At 41.3% G+C, this 18673-nt stretch overlaps 1 protein-coding gene across 2 annotated transcripts in view; it reads left to right on the forward strand.

Moving 5' to 3' along the window:
• Positions 1-18673, forward strand: part of nfatc1 (nuclear factor of activated T cells 1) — a 233103-nt gene that overhangs the window by 8573 nt on the left and 205857 nt on the right. The window contains exon 1 of one of the 2 annotated variants that reach the window (XM_052023739.1): positions 7630-7753. The exons of the other annotated variant lie outside the window; for it this stretch is intronic. Within the exon in view, the coding sequence (XP_051879699.1) occupies positions 7660-7753 (94 nt within the window). The 5' untranslated portion in view covers positions 7630-7659. Of the gene's footprint in view, positions 1-7629; positions 7754-18673 lie in introns of those variants that run through there. 2 annotated transcript variants of the gene reach the window in all.

Here is an 18673-nt window from a genome sequence, read left to right on the forward strand (position 1 = left end):
AGGACAAAGGGGATATCTCTGTTAGGGTGAGGCTTGGCTTGCTATGGTGATACATTGTTTACAGTGCTGTCTAGTTTATAGAAGATTACTAAGGGCAGTTAAAGAGAAAGAAGACAAACAAAAGGATGTGTAAAAGCTATGAAGCTCAGAGCTGTTGTAGAGAAATGAAACAGAAAGAATAATGCCCAGCAGATCAGGCAGTGTCTGTGGAGAGAGAAAATTGGAATGAATGGATCTGATGAAGGATCTTTGACCTGAAACGTTAATTCCGTTCCTATCTTTATAGATGCTGCCTGAGCTACTGAGTGTTTCCAGCATTTTCTGCATTGTAGTTTGTCATAAATTAACTTGTTGAGAAAAGCATTGAGTATCATGAAATATATGCCAACAATGAATAGTGTTTTCAGTGCTATGTCACTGAGTGCTAAACTTCATGAATTCAATAAAAAAAACACAAGCATTGTTTGGCCCTACATAAATTGCAGTTTTGTGGAAGTTGCAGGCCCTGCAATATCAGCCCTTTGTCACAAGGGGCTGGAATGTCTGACCTACTCCCGTTCTGATTCCTGGTGTCTCTGGCCTCCATCTTAGTCCTTCCTCTTGGCCGCTCGCAGGGTTTGCTGTCTGTCCATTTGCATCCAAGAGCCCAATCTTGCCTGTTTCTGCTGTACACACTGTGAATCAAATCAATCAGGCTCCTGGAAGGGCCCAGTGAACTGTAGTGCATATTGGGAAAAAAAATCTGGAACGCTCAACATTCACAATTAATTGTACAATTTAACTGTTTTAAAGAAGTACAATAAAAAACACTTAAGCAAAGTGTTCCCTCACAACCCTGAAAACTGATTTGTGCAGATTGTTGCAATTAAAAGTAAATAATATTTTTCTGTAATTTTGTCTGCTGCTTATTTTTTGAAATTCATCCCACAATTTACATTGGACCTTAAATATTATTCATTAAAGAATCAATAAGTAGTCCTTGACTGCTTGCAGTAAAATGTAGACAATTGTTGGCCATGGGCTGATAAATGGCAAATGACATTTGTGCCACAGATGTGCCAGGCAATGACCATCTCCAACGAAATGGAGCTAGCCACCCACCCTTGATATTCAATGCCATTACCATCCTGGGGCATACCATGACCAGAAGTTCAATCAAACCACCCACATAAATGCTGTGGCTATAAGGGCAGGTCAAAGGCTGGATATATAGGGCAAGGGAATAAGACACCCTAAAGTCTTTCCACTGTCTACAAAGCACAAAGGTGATGAAATGTGCTGCACTTGCAGAGACGAGTGCAGTTCCAACAACTCTCAAGAAGCTTGAAACCATCTTTATCATTCATTCTCTCCATCACTGGTGCTGTGGTTGCAGTCTGTCCTGTCTAAAAATGCATTGGAGTTATTCACTCAGGCTACTCTGACAGCACCTCTGAAACCTGCAATCCCTCCCACCAAGAAGGACAAGACAACAGGTCCATGGGATACCATCACCTGCATGTTCCCATGCAAGTCAAGCACTGTCCTTAAAGAAATACATTACAGGGTCTAAATCCTGAACCCTCCCCTCCCCCTTTAACAGCACTGAGGGAGCACCTTCACCAGAAGGGCTGCAGTGGTTCAAGAAGGTAGCGTAGCATAGTGTAGCAGCATAACACTATTACAGCGCCAGCGATTGGGGTTCAATTCTCGCCTCTGTCTGTAAGGAGTTTGTACATTCTCCCCATGACTGTGTGGGTTTCCTCTAGGTGCTCTGGTTTCCTCTCACATTCCAAAGACATATGGGTTAGTAGGTTAATATGGGTGTAATTAGGCGGCGCGGTCTCGTTGGGCTGGACGGTCTATTACTGTGCTGTATAAATAAATAAAAGTTAAGGTTTTTTTAAAGGCATTAGCAGCTTCTCAAAGACAATTAACTCCAGCAATGCCCCACATCCCAGAAAACAAATACACAAAATATATAAAGCCATTATATTGAAATAGAAATAACAAGAGTGGAAAAAGGTGGTCATTGTTGTTGAAGCAAAAAGGGAACTTCTTCCTTGAAGATCAGAATATATCGAGTGTGATGCTTTAGAGTATTTCTTTACCTGAGAGTTTGTGCCAAGGTCAAATTGGAATTAAAAGGCAAATTTACACAAGGCTCACAATCTTTACACTTGCAATATCATAATTCAAAACCTTCCTAGCACTGGAAACATTACAAAAGTATTGAAGAACATTGAATCTTTTTCTTCAGCTGGTTCCCTTAACAGTGTTGACACACCTCTCAAACATCTGCGATATTCGTGCTTATCAACTGCTAAATAAGTTACTGGAAACCATTGTGATTATAACATACGCATGTTCATTGTGACAAATCACATTGCTCAAGGAGGTAAAATATTTTTATTTAATGTGGGCATGCCTACCCCAACTCATTCTCAAAAAATTGGGGGACTTTAGGTTCCTGATGGTCCAACCAGTTCTGATTTATGGGTTGTAGTTGACAAATCACAGGGAGTTTCTGATGACCTTTGCACTTTGATTCAGGCAAGGGAAAATCAGGGTGCTTGCATTCCTGATCAAAATCCATTGACCCTGCTGGAAATGCATGGATCTGGATATTGAATGAAGTCAGAATTGGAGTTGGGCATTTTGCCCAAATCATTGACGATGAAAGCAAATATTTGCACTTTTAATGTCCCTTTCATGATCTCCCAAATGTAGTTTTGCAACCAACTTTTGAACTTAGAAATGCAACAGCCAATCACAGGATGATACTAAGCAGATACTGTATTTTAGTTTTGTTGGTTAAATATTAGCAAGGGATGTCTCTTGCTTTTCTTCAGAATAATTGCCTGGTATCTTTTCCATCCACCCAAGAAACCAGACAGGATGTTGGATAACATCATGTTCAACTAATGGCACATGTAACAGTACTCAGTACTGCAATGGAACATCAGCCTGGTCCTCTCATAGAGAAGCTCCTGCAGAGTAAGACTTAAATCCATAACTTCCTGACTTAGTGTACAACCCACTGAGCTGAACTTGATGTGACTGCGTCCATGACCACAACCCCCAAACTTCTCCACCCCACTTCCTGTCTCCCACCAGTTTCAACTAAAATGGGGACTCTGCTGGGTCTTTGTGATTTGATCAGAAGTACAAACCTACTTGATTTTCCTCTTGTGGGTTCAGTTTGTAGGTACCTTTGATGCTCCAAGCCCAACCTGCCAACTGATGACTCAACCCTTATAGTCCTCAATGTTTTTAAGTATAAGTCAGGGTAGAAGGGACCACCTAAAATGAAGAAATAATTGACATACGTCTGTTGTGCATAAATCTGATATAAGGGTGCACAACAACCAGTCACATGGACTTGTGCTCATGAGGCAGTGGCTCACAGGACTACAATGGAAGGACTTCGCATGGGAGGCAAAGGTTATGTCCACACTAGTTGCTGAAACATCCTCAAACAGTGAATCAGACAACCTGTGGATTGTCTGCAATTGTGTATTTAAGAATAGATCATTGACTGAGGTACAGAATGAGAACCAGTTGCCAGCAGGTTCTCATAGAAGTTCATATTGCAATCTTTTTACTTTTTTTAATGTGACTAGGAAACAGAATGTTGTCCTTTGTTTCTAAAAGTTACATTTATTTTTCATCCATAGTGATACGAAATGGTTTTGTTTACATCAACACTACACTCATAATGTAAAGGCAATCTCAAACTAATAATGGGGCACAACTTAATTTGAGAAATGTGAACTCCAGAAATAGGAATCATGTTCCCTTTACTTTGAACTTTAATAACAGAGTTTCTGGATAAGAGTTAATCCTTGGTACTAATCCCAAAGCACTGTACAGTACCTATTATAAATTTGCGGAGTACTTCAGTTTGTTCCTATTGCCCAATGATGTTAGTCAAAGTTAAACAGACCAGGGCCACTTGGATAGGACAATGGTTGAACATGTGACAACACAGAATGATGACATGTGTGCTCGCTTCATATGTGACTTAACGGAAATCTTTTTTTGTGGTTAAGTCTTCAAGTTGTCAATGTGGAGATCTTGTGTAGGCAGGAAAGTAAACAGAATATATTTGCTTCTATAGTTGAGGGTGTGGCTTCCAGGTCAAAGGAAATGATGTTGAAAGTGTTCATATTTTCTTACCAGATAGTAAGAGGTCTTTCAGCCCATCAGATCTATGTCAGCTCATAGATCTACTGCATCAATCCTATCCCTCCTATCACTTCCCTGTACACTTTCCTCTCTCACATGCACATCTGCATGAGGGATAAGTTACAATGGTCAACTAACCTATCAACCAACACACCTTTGGGATGTGGGAGGAAATGAGTATCTAGGGGAAACCCTTGGGAGCAGGAAGAGTGTGAAAACTGCACTGGAGGCCAGAAATGAACCTGGGTTGCTGGAGCACTGAAGCAGCAACACTACATGCTGCATCTCTGGTGAGACAACGGTGTGTATTCAGGAGACACAAGACACTACAGTGTAAGAACAAGTTCAACCAGGTGGATGAAAGTGTTGGTGGAGAGGAACTAGTTGGATCTATGTTGTTGAAAGAATCAGAGGGCTTTAACACCTTCCTGATGGGGGATGAAGGTGTATAAAGACTGGACATCCACAGTGAAGATGAGGTATTGGGGGTCAGAAAATCGGAAATTTTCAAAATGGTGGAGGGCATGTGAGGTGTCCCGGATGTAGGTGGAAAGGATCTGAACAAGGGGAGACAGGAAAGAGTCAAGGTATGAGGAGTTAAGTTTGGTGGGTCAGGAGCAAGTAGAAACAGTGGGGCTACCAGGACAGTCCCTGTTTGTGGATCTTGGGTAAGAGATGGAAGCGGGAACTGTATTCAGCTTTGTTTCTGTATTACAGAAGGGATGTTGGATTATGAGGAGGGAAGCTGATTTCGGAACTGGGGACTGAGTTAAAAAGGAAGATTATATGGTTTTAAGACCTTCTCTTTGCAGTGAAGCAGAAGATGAGGGACACCAAATGGAGATCTTTAAAATTTTTGTAGGTAGAGGAAGGTTTTCCCACAGGATTTGAGGATCAGGAAGTTAAGGAAATGTGGTGAAAATAGTTGCCTTCAATGTTAGTGTTCAACTTAATAAGGTGCTTGGGAGTCCTGGCAAAACTGGTGTCAAGGGGGATTCCGAGCTAAAAGCTGCCAATGTTGATGTTATATTGAACTCAAAGCCAATTAACATCTGTTAAGTTAGATATGGAGCTATTAGGAAGGTATATCTTAGGAGATTTAGAGAATGCATTAGCTGGTGAAAGTTTTTTGCCTGATATATTTTGTCACTTATAGGATGTGGGCACTGTTGTTAAGGTCAGTATTTATTCCCCTTCCCTGTTTGGCCATAGCAGGATGGTGGTGAGCCACTTCTTGAACCACTGCAGTCCTTGTGGTGAAGCCGCTTCCACAGTGCTGTTGGGTTGAGAGTTACAGTTTTAGACCCTGTGAAGTTGAGGGAACAATGATACATTTCCAAGTAAGGATGGTGTGTGAGTTGAAGGGGCACCTGCAGATGGCAGTGCTCTCTGTGCATGCTACCATTGCCTGTGGCGGTAGATGTTGTAGGTTTGGGAGGTGAAGTCGGCGTAATCCAGGCCAGTATCTGCAGTGCATTTTGTACATGGCAAATACCACATCCAAGAGGTGCTGGAAGTGAAGAAAATAAACATTCAGGGTGGTGGATGGTGTGCCAGCTTTGTTCTGAATAGTATTGAACTTCTTGCTGTTGGTGGAACTAGACTCACCAAAGTTCACTAAGGCATTTTCCAATCTAAGTTGTTCCTTATAGATGGCAGAGAGCTCTTGGTGTGTGAAGAGATGAGTCACTCCTCACAAGATTCCCAGTTTTCTGAGCTGTTCCTGTAGCTACAGTATTTATATGGCCAGATCAGATAAATGACTGACCACTAGTGTCCTTTCAGGATGTTGATATTGGAGGCCTTGTCAGTGGTAATACAATGAAGGTCATTGTTTTGACTAACTCTTGTTAGTCATGATCATTAACTGGCTCTTCCACATGGAAATGTTCATTGCCAATTATCAGCTAATGCGAAAACCAAAATGTTGGAGGAACTCATTGGATCAAAGAGAATCTGTGGGGGGAAGGAATTGTTGACATTTTTGGTCAAGATCCTGCATCAGGACTGAGAATGGAGAGGAAGGATAGCCAGTTATAAAGAGGGGATGGGGATGGGGATGGGGGTGGGGGTGGCATCAGTAGGTGATTGGTGGACTGAGGAGGGGTGAAGGATGATGGGTGGGCGGGATAGGTGGAAACAGACAGATGGAGCCAGGTTCTCCATTCTCACTCCTGATGTAGGTTCTCTCCACAGATGCTGCTCCAGTCGCTGAGTTCCTCTAACAGTTTGTTTGTAGCTCCAGATTCAAACATCTGCAGTCTCTTGTGTGTCTCCACTTCCCAGCCAGTGCCTGAAGGTTTTTGGCAGAGGCAGGCACAGACTGCTTCATTATCTGAGGAACTGTGGATGGAAATGAATAAAGCAATGAATACTGCCTTTTCCGATATCATGATGGAGGGTAGGCCCTTTACGAGGCAGGTGGGCCAAGGACTACACTGAGGAACTCCTACAGCAAGGTCTTGGGGCTAAGATGATCGACCTCCACAACCAAAACCACTTCTTTTGTACGCCAACCAGTAGAGAAGTTGCATATCATCAAATTACCTTGAAGTTGCCACAAACGCAGTTCCGAGGAAAGGTATTCTTAAAAACTGAAATGTAATTGTAACACGCTGTTTCCTCTTCAAACACGAAGGCAACCTAACACGTGGAGACATAAGAGACTGCAGATGCTGGAATCGGGAGCAACAGTGAACAACCTTAAAGTGATTGTTCATTGGAAAAATCTGATTTTTGGGTTGTAAATTTGGGTGTGTAGAAATTAAAGCGTAAAGCATGCTTTATTTTCTACACGTCCAGGTGTAAAGCATGCTTAGAAACTGTTAATTGGCGTAAAAGGCCGATAAAATTAACGCAAACATTTTAGAACTTGTTGGCGCATAATAGATAGTTTTGAAAGTTAGACTAGTATTTCTCATGTTGGAGAAATTCAGGTTGCATTTCTTTGTAAAGGTATTAAATGAAATTAAATTTTATTAAAAATGCAGAGCCAAAGGTTAATTGCCCAAACTCAGTGGAGATGTACCGCGTGTAGCAAAGCACGGAGAGTTAAAGTCGACTTTGACAATAAGTAGCTTTAACTCCGGCGAGTAACATGCTGTATGCATGACATCTGTCTGAAACCCGGAAACTGAGTGTGATTATAGAGGAGATTCGCCGCTGAAACAGACAGGAAAGGCTGTAGCAACAAGAGAGGTAGCAATTGGATTGCCTCCCCTGGAGAGATCGGGTGCACTGGGACTGGAGAGCGAGTACACCGCGAAGGTGCAGGAAGCAGTGAATTTCGCTTTGGTCTGGAGCTGTTGCCGAGTTTCCTGAAGGCTGCAAGCCTGGTTGGCCGCTGTTCCTTGTCGGAACCATCGTTCTCTTCTGACATCCCCTCTCTCCCCCCCCCCCCCCCCCCCCCCCCCCCCCCCCCCCCCCCCCCCCCCCCCCCCCCCCCCCCCCATCCCTTCCTCTCCAACCCTTCCCCACTTATTCCTCACCCCAATGACTTCTCTGTGCGAGGACGAGGAGGAGTTTGACTTCAACATTCTCTTCGAGTTTAACCAACGCGACGCTGCCTCCAGCGCTGCCGGAGGAGGTTTGTACAGGTGGCTTTGCGCCCGCCTCCTCAGTTTGAGCTATTCTGGTTATACCTGACTTGTTTAGCCTGTCAGTCAGTATGCATTCCTGCCCCATCTCATCTGCTGCTGAAACCCTCAACCATGCCTTCGTCGGTTTACTCACTATTCCCATGGTCTCTTCCTCTCTGCATTCATCAACTGGAGATCTTCCTAAACTCTGCAACCCTGGCGCTAATTCCGGACCACCCATCTCCTCTGACCTATACCCTCTCTGACTTATACCCTCTCCCAACGAAGCAACACCTCCGTTATAAAGTTCTCGCTCTCCCTTGCTTACCTTTGTTTCCTGCTCCAGCCCTACAACCCTCCTGTTCTGGCCTCTGCTCACCCTGAGCCCAAACCTCTGGACTTCCCTCTCTGCACCTCTCTTAATGTCAGCAATAAATAATGGGTTCATGTTCCTTCTAGTTTAGCCCCACTGAGTCATAATTTCCTGGGTCAGGTCATCCAATGGTGGTATTATCCACCTGTCATTAGAGTCATAGAGTAATACAGCACAGAAACAGGCCATTCAGCCAACTCATCCATGCGACAAGATTTCCCTCTAAGCTGCTCCCATTTAGAACATTAGAAATAGGAGCAGGAGTAGGCCATCTGGCCCATTGACCCTGCTCTGCCATTCTATAAGATCATGGCTGATCTGGCTGCGGACTCAGATCACCTACCTGACTTTTCCCCCATAACCCTTAATTCCCCTACTATGCCAAAATCTATCTAATGGGTCTTAAATATATTTAATGAGGTGGCCTCCACTGCTTCCCTGGGCAGAGAATTCCATAGATTCACTACTCTCTAGGAAAAGCAGTTTCTCCTCATCTCTGTCCTAAATCTATTCCCCCAAATCTTGAGGCCATGTCCCCTAGTTCTAGTCTCGCCTACCAGTGAAAACAACCTTCCTGCCTCTATCTTATCTATCCTCTTCATAAGTTTACATTTCTAGAAGATTCCCTCTCATTCTTCTGAATTCCAGCGAGTATAGTCCCAGGCTTACTCAATCTCTCCCCATAGGCTAACACCTTCATCTCTGGAAACAACCTGGTGAACCTCCTCTGCGCTGCCTCCAAAACCAGTGTTATCTTACCTCAAGGAGACCAGAAACTGCACGCAGTACTCCAGGTGCAGCCCTCACAGTACCCTGTACAGTTGCAGCATAACCTCCCTGCTCTTAAATTCAATCCTTCCAGCAATGAAGGCCAACATTGCAGTGCCTTCTTGATAACTGTTGCACCCGCGTTTAGCCTATATCCCGCAACCCTTCCTATCCATGTATCCATCTAAATGTTGTTATTGTAACCATCTCTACCATTTTCTCTGGCAGCTTGTTCCATATATGTATCACCCTTTGCATGAAGAAGTTGCCTCTCAGGTTCCTTTTAAATCTTTCCCCTCTCACATTAAACCAATGCCCCCTCTAGTTTTTGATTCTCTTTTCCTGGGAAAAAGACTGTGTGCATTCTCCCTATTTCTGCTCCTCATGATTTTATACACTCTATTAGATCACCCCTCAGTCTCCTACATTACAAGGAATAAAGACCTAGCCTGCTCAACCTCTACCTACAACTCGGGCCCTCGAGTCCTGGCAAATTAACTTCTTGTAAATTAGTCATTAGTCGGACTTACCTTGTTGCTGCTTGCCTTTTGAATTTTTTTGGCAAGTTATTGATTTTACAAATGAGGGAAGTTGCGACTGGAATGAACAGGGCGAACGATCGTTGTATTCATTTGAACCAATTAAATTGAAGGGCTGTGAAGCGTGCAAGGAAGGAGAACAAGTGTGTTTCAGAGAGGATCAATTTAAAGAAAAGTCAGGTTCAGGAATGAAGTAAAGAGAGGGAAGGAAAAACTGGATTCAGAGAAAGAAGAGATGGAAAGGAAAAGTTTTCAAAGAATACTGCCAGGACTTGAGGGCCTGAGTTATAGGGAGAGGTTGGGCAGCTAGGAGTTAATTCCTTGGAGTGTAGGAGATGGAGGGGTAACCTTACAGAGATGTATAAAATCATGAGAAGTGTAGATCGGCGTGAATGCACACAGTCTCTTTCCCAGGGAAAGTGAATCAAAAACTGGAGGAGGAGAAAGATTTAAAGGGGACCTCAGAAGCAAGTTTTTAACACTGAAGGTGGGTGGGTATATGAATGAAGCAGGTACATTAACAACATTTAAAAGACACTTAGATACAGGACATGGATAGAAAAAGGTTTCAAGGAATATGGGCCAAATATGGCAAATGGGACTAACCTAGATGGGCACCTTGATCGGCATGGATGAGTTGGGCCAAAGGGCCTGTTTCTGTGCTATAACTCTAATACTGATATTTCACTAGAATGGGCAAGGTATAGAAGGATATGGATCTAATGCGGGCATTTTGTGATTAGTGTAGATGGGTAAAATGGTCGGCACGGACGTGGTGGGCCAAAGGGCCTGTTTCTGTGCTGCACAATTCTATGACTCTCTCCTACCACCTTGACCAAGATATGTTCCAATTCCTCCTTGTGTGGCTGGGTGTCTAATTTTGCTCAACATTACATTTTGAAATGTTCTGCTATGTGAGAAGCACTATAAAAATGGAAGTTGTTTCAGCCCTCTCTAATGACATCGTCCTCTGTGATTCCTGATGCTGCTTGTTAAAGAGAAGGTAATAATGGAAAAAATCAAGCATGTTAAGTTAAGGTTGGTGGTATCGGTTCAATCAGCAAGCATCGTGGCTGGTGTAAACTAAATACCTAAAGTGGGCGTAAAGGGACACAAACTGCCAGTCCTACAGAGAGACTTAAAAACCCCAGTTAAGTACATCCACATGCCTATCTGCAGCTCTGTGATGGAGCATAACACTTTCTACACCCTTAATTTCCTGTTTTTCTTTGTTCATAGTGAAACTGTCGTCACATTTCGACTTCTAGACACACTTAACGATTGGGGAGACTGGGTAATACCCCCTCTTCCCCACTCCCACCCTCGACCTCCTCCAGTCACTCCCATACCACCATCATGTCTCACCCTGCATGCAGTGATCAAAATAATTTGGGGGGGGGCTTTAAAGCGTGCGTTGCTTATTCTGTACAAAGCTTTGTCACTTCATTAACTGTTGAAGTGATGTGTAGGAGCAGTCTCTGGTTGGTTGTGATAGGCAGTTTTATGGTAAAGGGTTTAATAATGCTTTGAGTGGTACTCTTTCACATGTTGTCCGCTGAGAGTCAGTTACCATTTGTAATACTAGAGAGCAGTCCAGGTAATGATGGTCAAGATATTATTACACACTTCTGTTGTTAAATAGAGAATAATGTACAGCCACAGTGATCCGAAACATAGATGGCACCATGTTCAGCAATATTTCTTTCTGCTTATTGATCATGCTTAACTGAATGAGAATAAAGCAAAAAAATATGCAGGTGTGGGAAATGTGTTATTAAAAAAAAAAGAAAATGCTGGAAACACTCATCAGGTCAAACAGCATCTGTGGAGAGAGAGAAACAGGGTTAAGATTTCAGGTGGATGAGCTTTTATCAGAACCAGAACTCCTATCAACTTGGGGCATTAACCTTACTTTACTCTCCACAGACTAGGTCGGACTCGTTGAGTGTTTCCAGCATTTGCTTCTTTTACTACAGAACATAGAACAGTACAGCACAGGAACAGGTCCTTTGGCCCATGATGTTTGGAACCGAACACTATGCCAAATTAAACTAAATCTCTTCTGCCTGTACATGATCCATATCCCTCCATTCCCTGCATGTTCATGTATCAATCTAACAGCCTCTTAAGCATCTCTATCGTATCTGCTTCCACCACTACCCCTGGCAGCCAGTTCCAGGCACCTACCACTCTTTGTGTTTAAAAAAAGCTTGCCCTGCACATCTCCTTTAAACTTTCCCCCTCTCATCTTAAATGCATGTCCTCTAGCACTTGACATTTTTATCTTGGGAAAATGATTCTGAATGTCTACCCTATCTATGCCTCTCATAATTTTATAAACTTCTATCAGTTATTAAATGGATAAAATTCTGCTTCAGGTTAACAGTAGCAGTTAGTTCAACTATTGGTTAAACCTCTGCATACTAATGCCTGGTAACCTCTCACTTGTTCACTTAGAACAGCCTGTGATCCTGTGATAAGATTCAAATAGCACCCCATAACCACCACAAGTGTTATCTCCAAACCATCAACCTCCTCCCTCTGCCCCTCCACATCCACCCACTGACGGCACTCCCCCTGCACTTTCACACTCAGTATCATTTGATTACAGCCCTCCCCATGCTCACATCTCTTGTTATATAGGCTGGAAATCACCCAAAAATCTGCTGCACACCAACCTCCATTTGGCTCCCCTTGAGATCTTCCAAAACTCTGCAACCCTGTTCAAACTGGCACCACTTCCCCATCACCCATCACCTCAGACCTATACCCCCCCTCAACTAAGCAATGCCTCAGTTTTAAAGTTTTCATCCTCCCCACCCTTCTCCAGCCCTCCAACCCTCCGAGAACTCAGCTTGAAAATTCTTGTTTATAGGTTGCATTAGATGGATTAAAATTAATAGGTTGAAAATTCTTTCCTCATTTGCCAATCCCTCCATGACTTTTTTTCTCCATCCTTATAAGCTCCTTTAACTGCACATACTGGCATGCTTACTCTCTGGTGAGTCAACACCCTTGCACACCTTTCTTCTGTCTTCTAACTTTCTGCTATACCACATTAGCATGTTGGCCTATGTTTTTGTGCCCTCATCTCTGGAGTAGACATAAGCCCATAACCCTCTAATTTAGATGTGTGTGCCACCCCCCAACTGATACTTATCTCAACATGTAATGTTGGTACAGCAGTAGGATATAGGAGAATGACAGAGCAATGAGTGTTAATACTAGGAGGTCAGTAAGTGACATTAGCAAAGTATGGAAAGTCCAGTAGGGGCTTGGAGAGAAACCTTGGGTAAATATAAAATGGGTATTACCAGCTTCAGATTTATTTGGACAAGAATGTTCATTCACACTTTGAGTACTGTAACTTTCCTACTGGAGGCCCCAGAAAGATTTTCAACATCCATCACTATTTTATCTTTATTGCTTTACCTGGTAGTTCATTCCAAATGTGAAGCACCAGTTGGTAAAGAAGATCTTTCCAATACCTGTTATAAATTTCACCAGATACAAAAACAATTCAAAATTAAATACACAATCTAGCCAACATCACTGCAGTAATGAGGGAGTGCAGCATCCTTGGATGTGATAACTTTGAATTAACCAATACTTTATCTGCTCTCCCAGAATGATGTAACAGATGCCTGGGAGCATTGATTAAGAGTAGGGCAATTCCCCCTTAGCAAAATTTATCCTTTCACCAACCAATGACCAGATTAAATAATCCTTTATTTCATTGATACCTGTGGGGGCTTTCTATGCTGAAATGTGATTGCATTGTATCAGGAATGAAAATAATGGTAGTGCTTTGATATGTTTAAAAAGTAAATGGGGCAACTTTAATGGGGATTTGTTCTCTATTCATTTATTTATGGGTTCTCTGTCCCCACACTCTCTGCTTGAATTAATGTAATGACATGGATTAATTTTGATTTTATTTTTGGGTTCAAATTTGTCCTCATAGCATCTGCTACTGTTAATGCAAACATGAACTATCCCACAGATTATCAATGGTTTCCACACTAAAGTCTTAAAGGCTGAGATGTAATTGTAATTCTTTCCCTTCATTGGAATGTACAGTATCCATAGGATTTTTGTTTCCATTCACTATCACTAGCAGCTGATACAATAATGATCAAAAGTCATACCACATGTTCATTCATATATACCACAGAAAGCTACTCCATTGGCTATGTAATGCTTTGGGACTTGTATCTCTGATATAAGTGCAAATTATTTATCTTTTACTTTCTATATCACCCTCTCTTGCTTTTTTGTACTCACTGTCACTTACTTGCCCTTTCTCTCTCTTTCATTCATTTCTCTTCCTTTATTCTCTTTTTCTCTTTCTATTTCTTTCAGTTTTTTTAAGATCTGCAAAGAATTGTAGATTTTTTTACAACCTCTATAAATTGTGTTATGCTGAGTGTGTTTCTAGCTCCCTATATTATCTCAGGTTAATAACAGCAATGAAATTTATATGAAATAGTTACAAATATATCTTGGCCACATTCATCATCTTATAGCCAATAGATTGGAAGTCATTTTTAGCACATGTTTATGGAAAGTAGCATCCAGAATCAGAGTCATTCCCAATAAAAAGGATTCATTTCTTTCCATGAAAAATATTACTGGTGCACAAATTATTTTCCAAGAAAAGTTTGAATCAGTATGTGAAGTTGCACTTCTTTTTTTTCTGGTGAGATATTTTTGCATATCTTTTGTCTGTGATGAATGCTGAAATAAAAGCCAAACAAAATTAACTAATATGACGATTATTTGCAGAAAATATCGGAAATACTCAGTAGGCCAGGCAGCATCTTTGGGAAGAGAAACAGTTAATGTTTCAGGTCTTTCACAGCATTTTCTGATTTTTTTAAAATTTCAGATATCCAACATTCACAGTCTTTTTAATTGTCATTTTATAAGTATTTAATCAGTTAATAAGAATAAGAATTCTCTAGAGGCTGAAAGTACCCAAAATAATGAATCCATTGCATTGAGTTAGTGGATCTCATTCTAATATTTGGAAGAATCCCATGAAATCTTTGACGAGTCAGCATTGTTGACTAAATTAAGCTTTACTGAAGTGAATGTGTATAATTTTGCATCAAGTGATGCAATTGCTTGAGTCTTTGATATTGCTCATAACGTTGGTCAATATTGGAGAACTCCTGATTATTGACGCTTTCTTCCCAGACACTCCAAATGGCGTAGAATTTACAGCTCTCAAGCAAGCTGTTTAGAGCAATCTCCCAGAAATGGAGCAAGAATTTTCTTCATTTTTGGTCAAATAATTGGTGAATTTCTGTCATTGTAAAGGTTAAGGAGTCACAGTGATGCAGTTACTGCCTCATAGCTCCAGTGACCTGGTTCCAATCCTGGGGAGTTTGCATGTTCTCTATGTGCCCATGTGAGTTTCCTCCAGGTGCTCTGGTTTCCTCTCACTTCCCAAAGCCATATGGTTTGGTAGATTAATTGGCCACTGTAAATTACTCCTAGTGTGTAGGTGAGTGGTAGATTCTGGGATGCTGAGGAACTGATGGGAATGTGGAGAGAATAAAATAGTATTGGAGTACATTCATGCTGATTGATAATCAGTGTGGATTTGGTGGACCAAAAGGCCTGTTTCTATGTTGTTTGATTCTATAAATCTAGTGCTGAGAGAGGAATATTTGCCTACTTTTTACAGCTGTTCAGCATCAAATATTGCTTAATCAGGCTTTATGTAGTCTCTAGCATAGAGTTCGCTCCACTCTCAATGGTGTGTCTTCAGCCTAGGCTTAGAGCAGCACCTGCACTGTATGCCAGTGTGACATTTGTTTTTCCTGTCAACAGTCGTTCTCTGTGTGAGAATTATAATTAGCATCAGATCACAGGCAATTTATGTTGTTGGGTTGTGTTCACCAGGAGCTGCTGTTGCTCAGTTTGTACACGAGTTGTGGCCACACATCTCAAAAGTCAGTCCTGGTGGCAGATAATTAGGTCCAGGTTCACTGGAAAATTATTCTACCTTATAGCACCAAAAATAAAACAAACTAGAATGTTAATAACATGCAATAGTGCAGAAAATCTGTTGGTCCAGCACTACCAATGTCTTGAAAATGTCAGATTAGTGGAATTTTACTGTAATAACTGAGCCTCAACTGAAGCTCCTGAGATTCAGGAAATGGCACACAGAAGACACACTGTGCCATGTTGTGGAACTGAGAGCAGAAAAATATCTGGAAGGATAAATGAGAAGGACTTCTTTTTATGGAGGTATTACATTAAACCAAATCATATCCACCTTTTCAGCTGGATATAAAAGATTCCAGGGCACTGTTTGATGAAACAGTCGCTTCCTTCTGGTACAAAGGACAAGCTGCTGGAGCTCAGGCAGCATCTGTGAAGGCTGAGGGATGGTTGATGTTTCAGTTTGACACCTTGCATTCAGAAGACCTCCAGCAGTTTGGTTTTTTTTGCTCCAGATTACAGCATCTGCAGTCTCTTGTGTCCCGATTTTCCTCAGGTATCCTGGCCAATATATGTTCTTCTATCAATGCCATTAAAGTGAAGTCTTTGACCTCATTACTGTTTATTGGACCTTGCTGTGCACATTAATTGCAATCTCTGCTTACACAACAGCAGTTTCTTGACCTTAAATAGGATGTATTAACTGGGATGTGCTTTGGGACAATTAGAAACTGAGAAAGATGGTTTATAACATTTGATAGGTTTCTTTTCTTAGTGGAGTAGAAATATTTTATGCTGAGGATTATTTCAAGTACAGAACAAGAAAGTGTAACTGCACCTTCACATTAACGTCAAGAAGCACTTTGCAGAAGGCCCCGAAGTACTTTGCAGTTTGTATGTTACTTTTGATGCACAGATACTGCTGTTATATATATGCACGAAGCAATTAAACATGCCAGAAACTGTAGTGTGGCAAGTGACCAGATGTTGTGTTTTAGTGGGACAAAAAATTGGAGAACAATCTTTTGTTTTTCATAACTTTTCAGTGACAACATTCTGCAATCATTTTGTTAAGACTTATTGACGTAAATTTTCTTTAAATGGGCACAACCCTATTATAGTGGGAGAGAATCTTCTTGTAGAAAGCAGTTAGGCATGTATGCAGAAATTTAAATTCGGTTACTTTTGGAAGGGCACATATTTATGGTCTTATAATTGTGGAGTGAACATGTGCTCACGTCCCTCCTTCCACCCCTCCCTGCATACCTCAAATGCAGTCAATCCTAGCACTCTCGGCAAGGAATGAGAGGAAAGCATTTATTGCCTCCTCTCCTTGTTCCTGTCATATTAGGAGCACTGTTGGTAGGAGCTCAGGGTCCTGACATATAATGCCATGTTTTATCCCTAATTCTTAAACTGTTTTCCTGAGTGCAGCTTCCTACTGAGACGGAAGATTTGGTGATTTCACTGGGAATGGCTTGCTTTGGAATGAAATAAAGGTGCTTATTAAATGGCAGAAATAACCATCGATTTTCTTGATAAAGCAGTCATTTTCAATGCTCCTATTTGTTCTGGTTTAAGAATCATTGGTGCAAATGCTATTGCTGATTTTTCAATATACTAATTATGAACAGCACATTTAACAGTAGGTTTGGAAGCAAAATACATAATTTTGTCAATTATATAATTTCCTTAAATAAATTTATAAGTAAGGACATGGCTTTCTGATCAATTGGCAATTTATCAATTTTAAATGGTGTTTTTGCTGATAATTATCATTTTACTATATTAGTACCGGCAAGCATAGTTCCTACTTGGATTAAAGAATAAATCGGTTGCAGGAAATAGAAGTTCCCTCCAAACTTTTTCCATCCAACACTATTTTACTTTTCTCTTCCTTTTTCCCTCTTATACTTACCTAGCTCCCCTTAAGTGTATCTCTGCCGTTCACCTCTGTTACTTCCCTCAGTATAAACCTTCACATTCTAGCTATTCTGTGCAGTATCTTGTATTCCAATAAATATTACAAGTTCAAGTTCATTGTTGTCATAGGCATACATACACAGGATATAAATGCCAAGAAAATTAGATTTTTGCAGCAGCACAGTATAGTACAAGACAAGGACAAACACAATATAAATTGTATATAATTTACACACGTACAACAGACCAACAAAATAAACATAAGGACACTAGTGCACATAACAACACTAGTCGTAAGACCATTGAAAAGTATTGTTATATCAAGAAAATTTATGGTTATTTCTGCCATCTAATATGCACCTTCACTTCATTCCAATACAAGCCATTCCCCAAGAATGTTTGGGGCAGTTAAATATTGTATTTTTGTATATATCCTTTGTTACTGAACATATGGGTATCTGCTGAACTCACTTTGTTCCATTGACTTCCACTGGCTAGTGGGTACAGAGTGATGGAGAGATACAGCACAGAAACAGTCCCTTTGACCCATTGATTTCACATTGACCGTCAACCACTCATTTACATCAATCCTACATTAATCCCATTTTATACTCCCCACGTTCTCTCCAACTACCAGTCTACCACTCACCTACACATCTTTGGGATCTGGGAGGAAACCAGAGCACCCAGGGGAAACTCATGCAGTCACAGGGAGAACATGCAAGACAGCACCTGAGGTTAGGATTGAACCCGGGCACTATAGGACAGTGTCTGTGCTTGCTGCGCCACTGTGATGCCCAGTGGTACGGCAGTCAAATTACTAGACTACCGTCTGTAGATCTGCATTGGTGACAGGGCGGGCAGGGATTAATGGGGTAGGGAAGGGTTGATGCAAGTTTAATTCCCATCAGACCTGACAATTTACATTAAGATAATTAAGTATATCTGGAATATAAAATCTAGTTTCTGTGATCAAGCCTCTGAAATTACTGATTGTTCTCGGTACGCATCTGGTTCACTAATATCCTTTACAAAAGGAAATCTGCCATTCTTACATGGTGTGGCCTGTACATGACTCTGGATACACAGCAGTGAAAAGCCAGTCAGGATAGCCTTGGGCAATAGAGTCCAGAGCAGTAACAGGCCCTTAGGCCCACTGTGACCATGCCGACCATTGTACCCATCTATACTTATCTCACCAACCCACATTTGCCCCACAGGTGCTGACATATCAAGTGACACTCCTTATCTTGGGAATAAATTAAGAAAAAAAACACATTCGGTGGTAGGGACTGTAGACAAATTTATTTCTATATGAAAGTTCATCTTGTATGAAAATACTTAATGGAATTTTTTTCATTCTTTCTTTC

This window comes from Pristis pectinata, chromosome 9 (assembly GCF_009764475.1).
Source record: "Pristis pectinata isolate sPriPec2 chromosome 9, sPriPec2.1.pri, whole genome shotgun sequence".
Lineage (NCBI taxonomy): Eukaryota > Metazoa > Chordata > Chondrichthyes > Rhinopristiformes > Pristidae > Pristis > Pristis pectinata.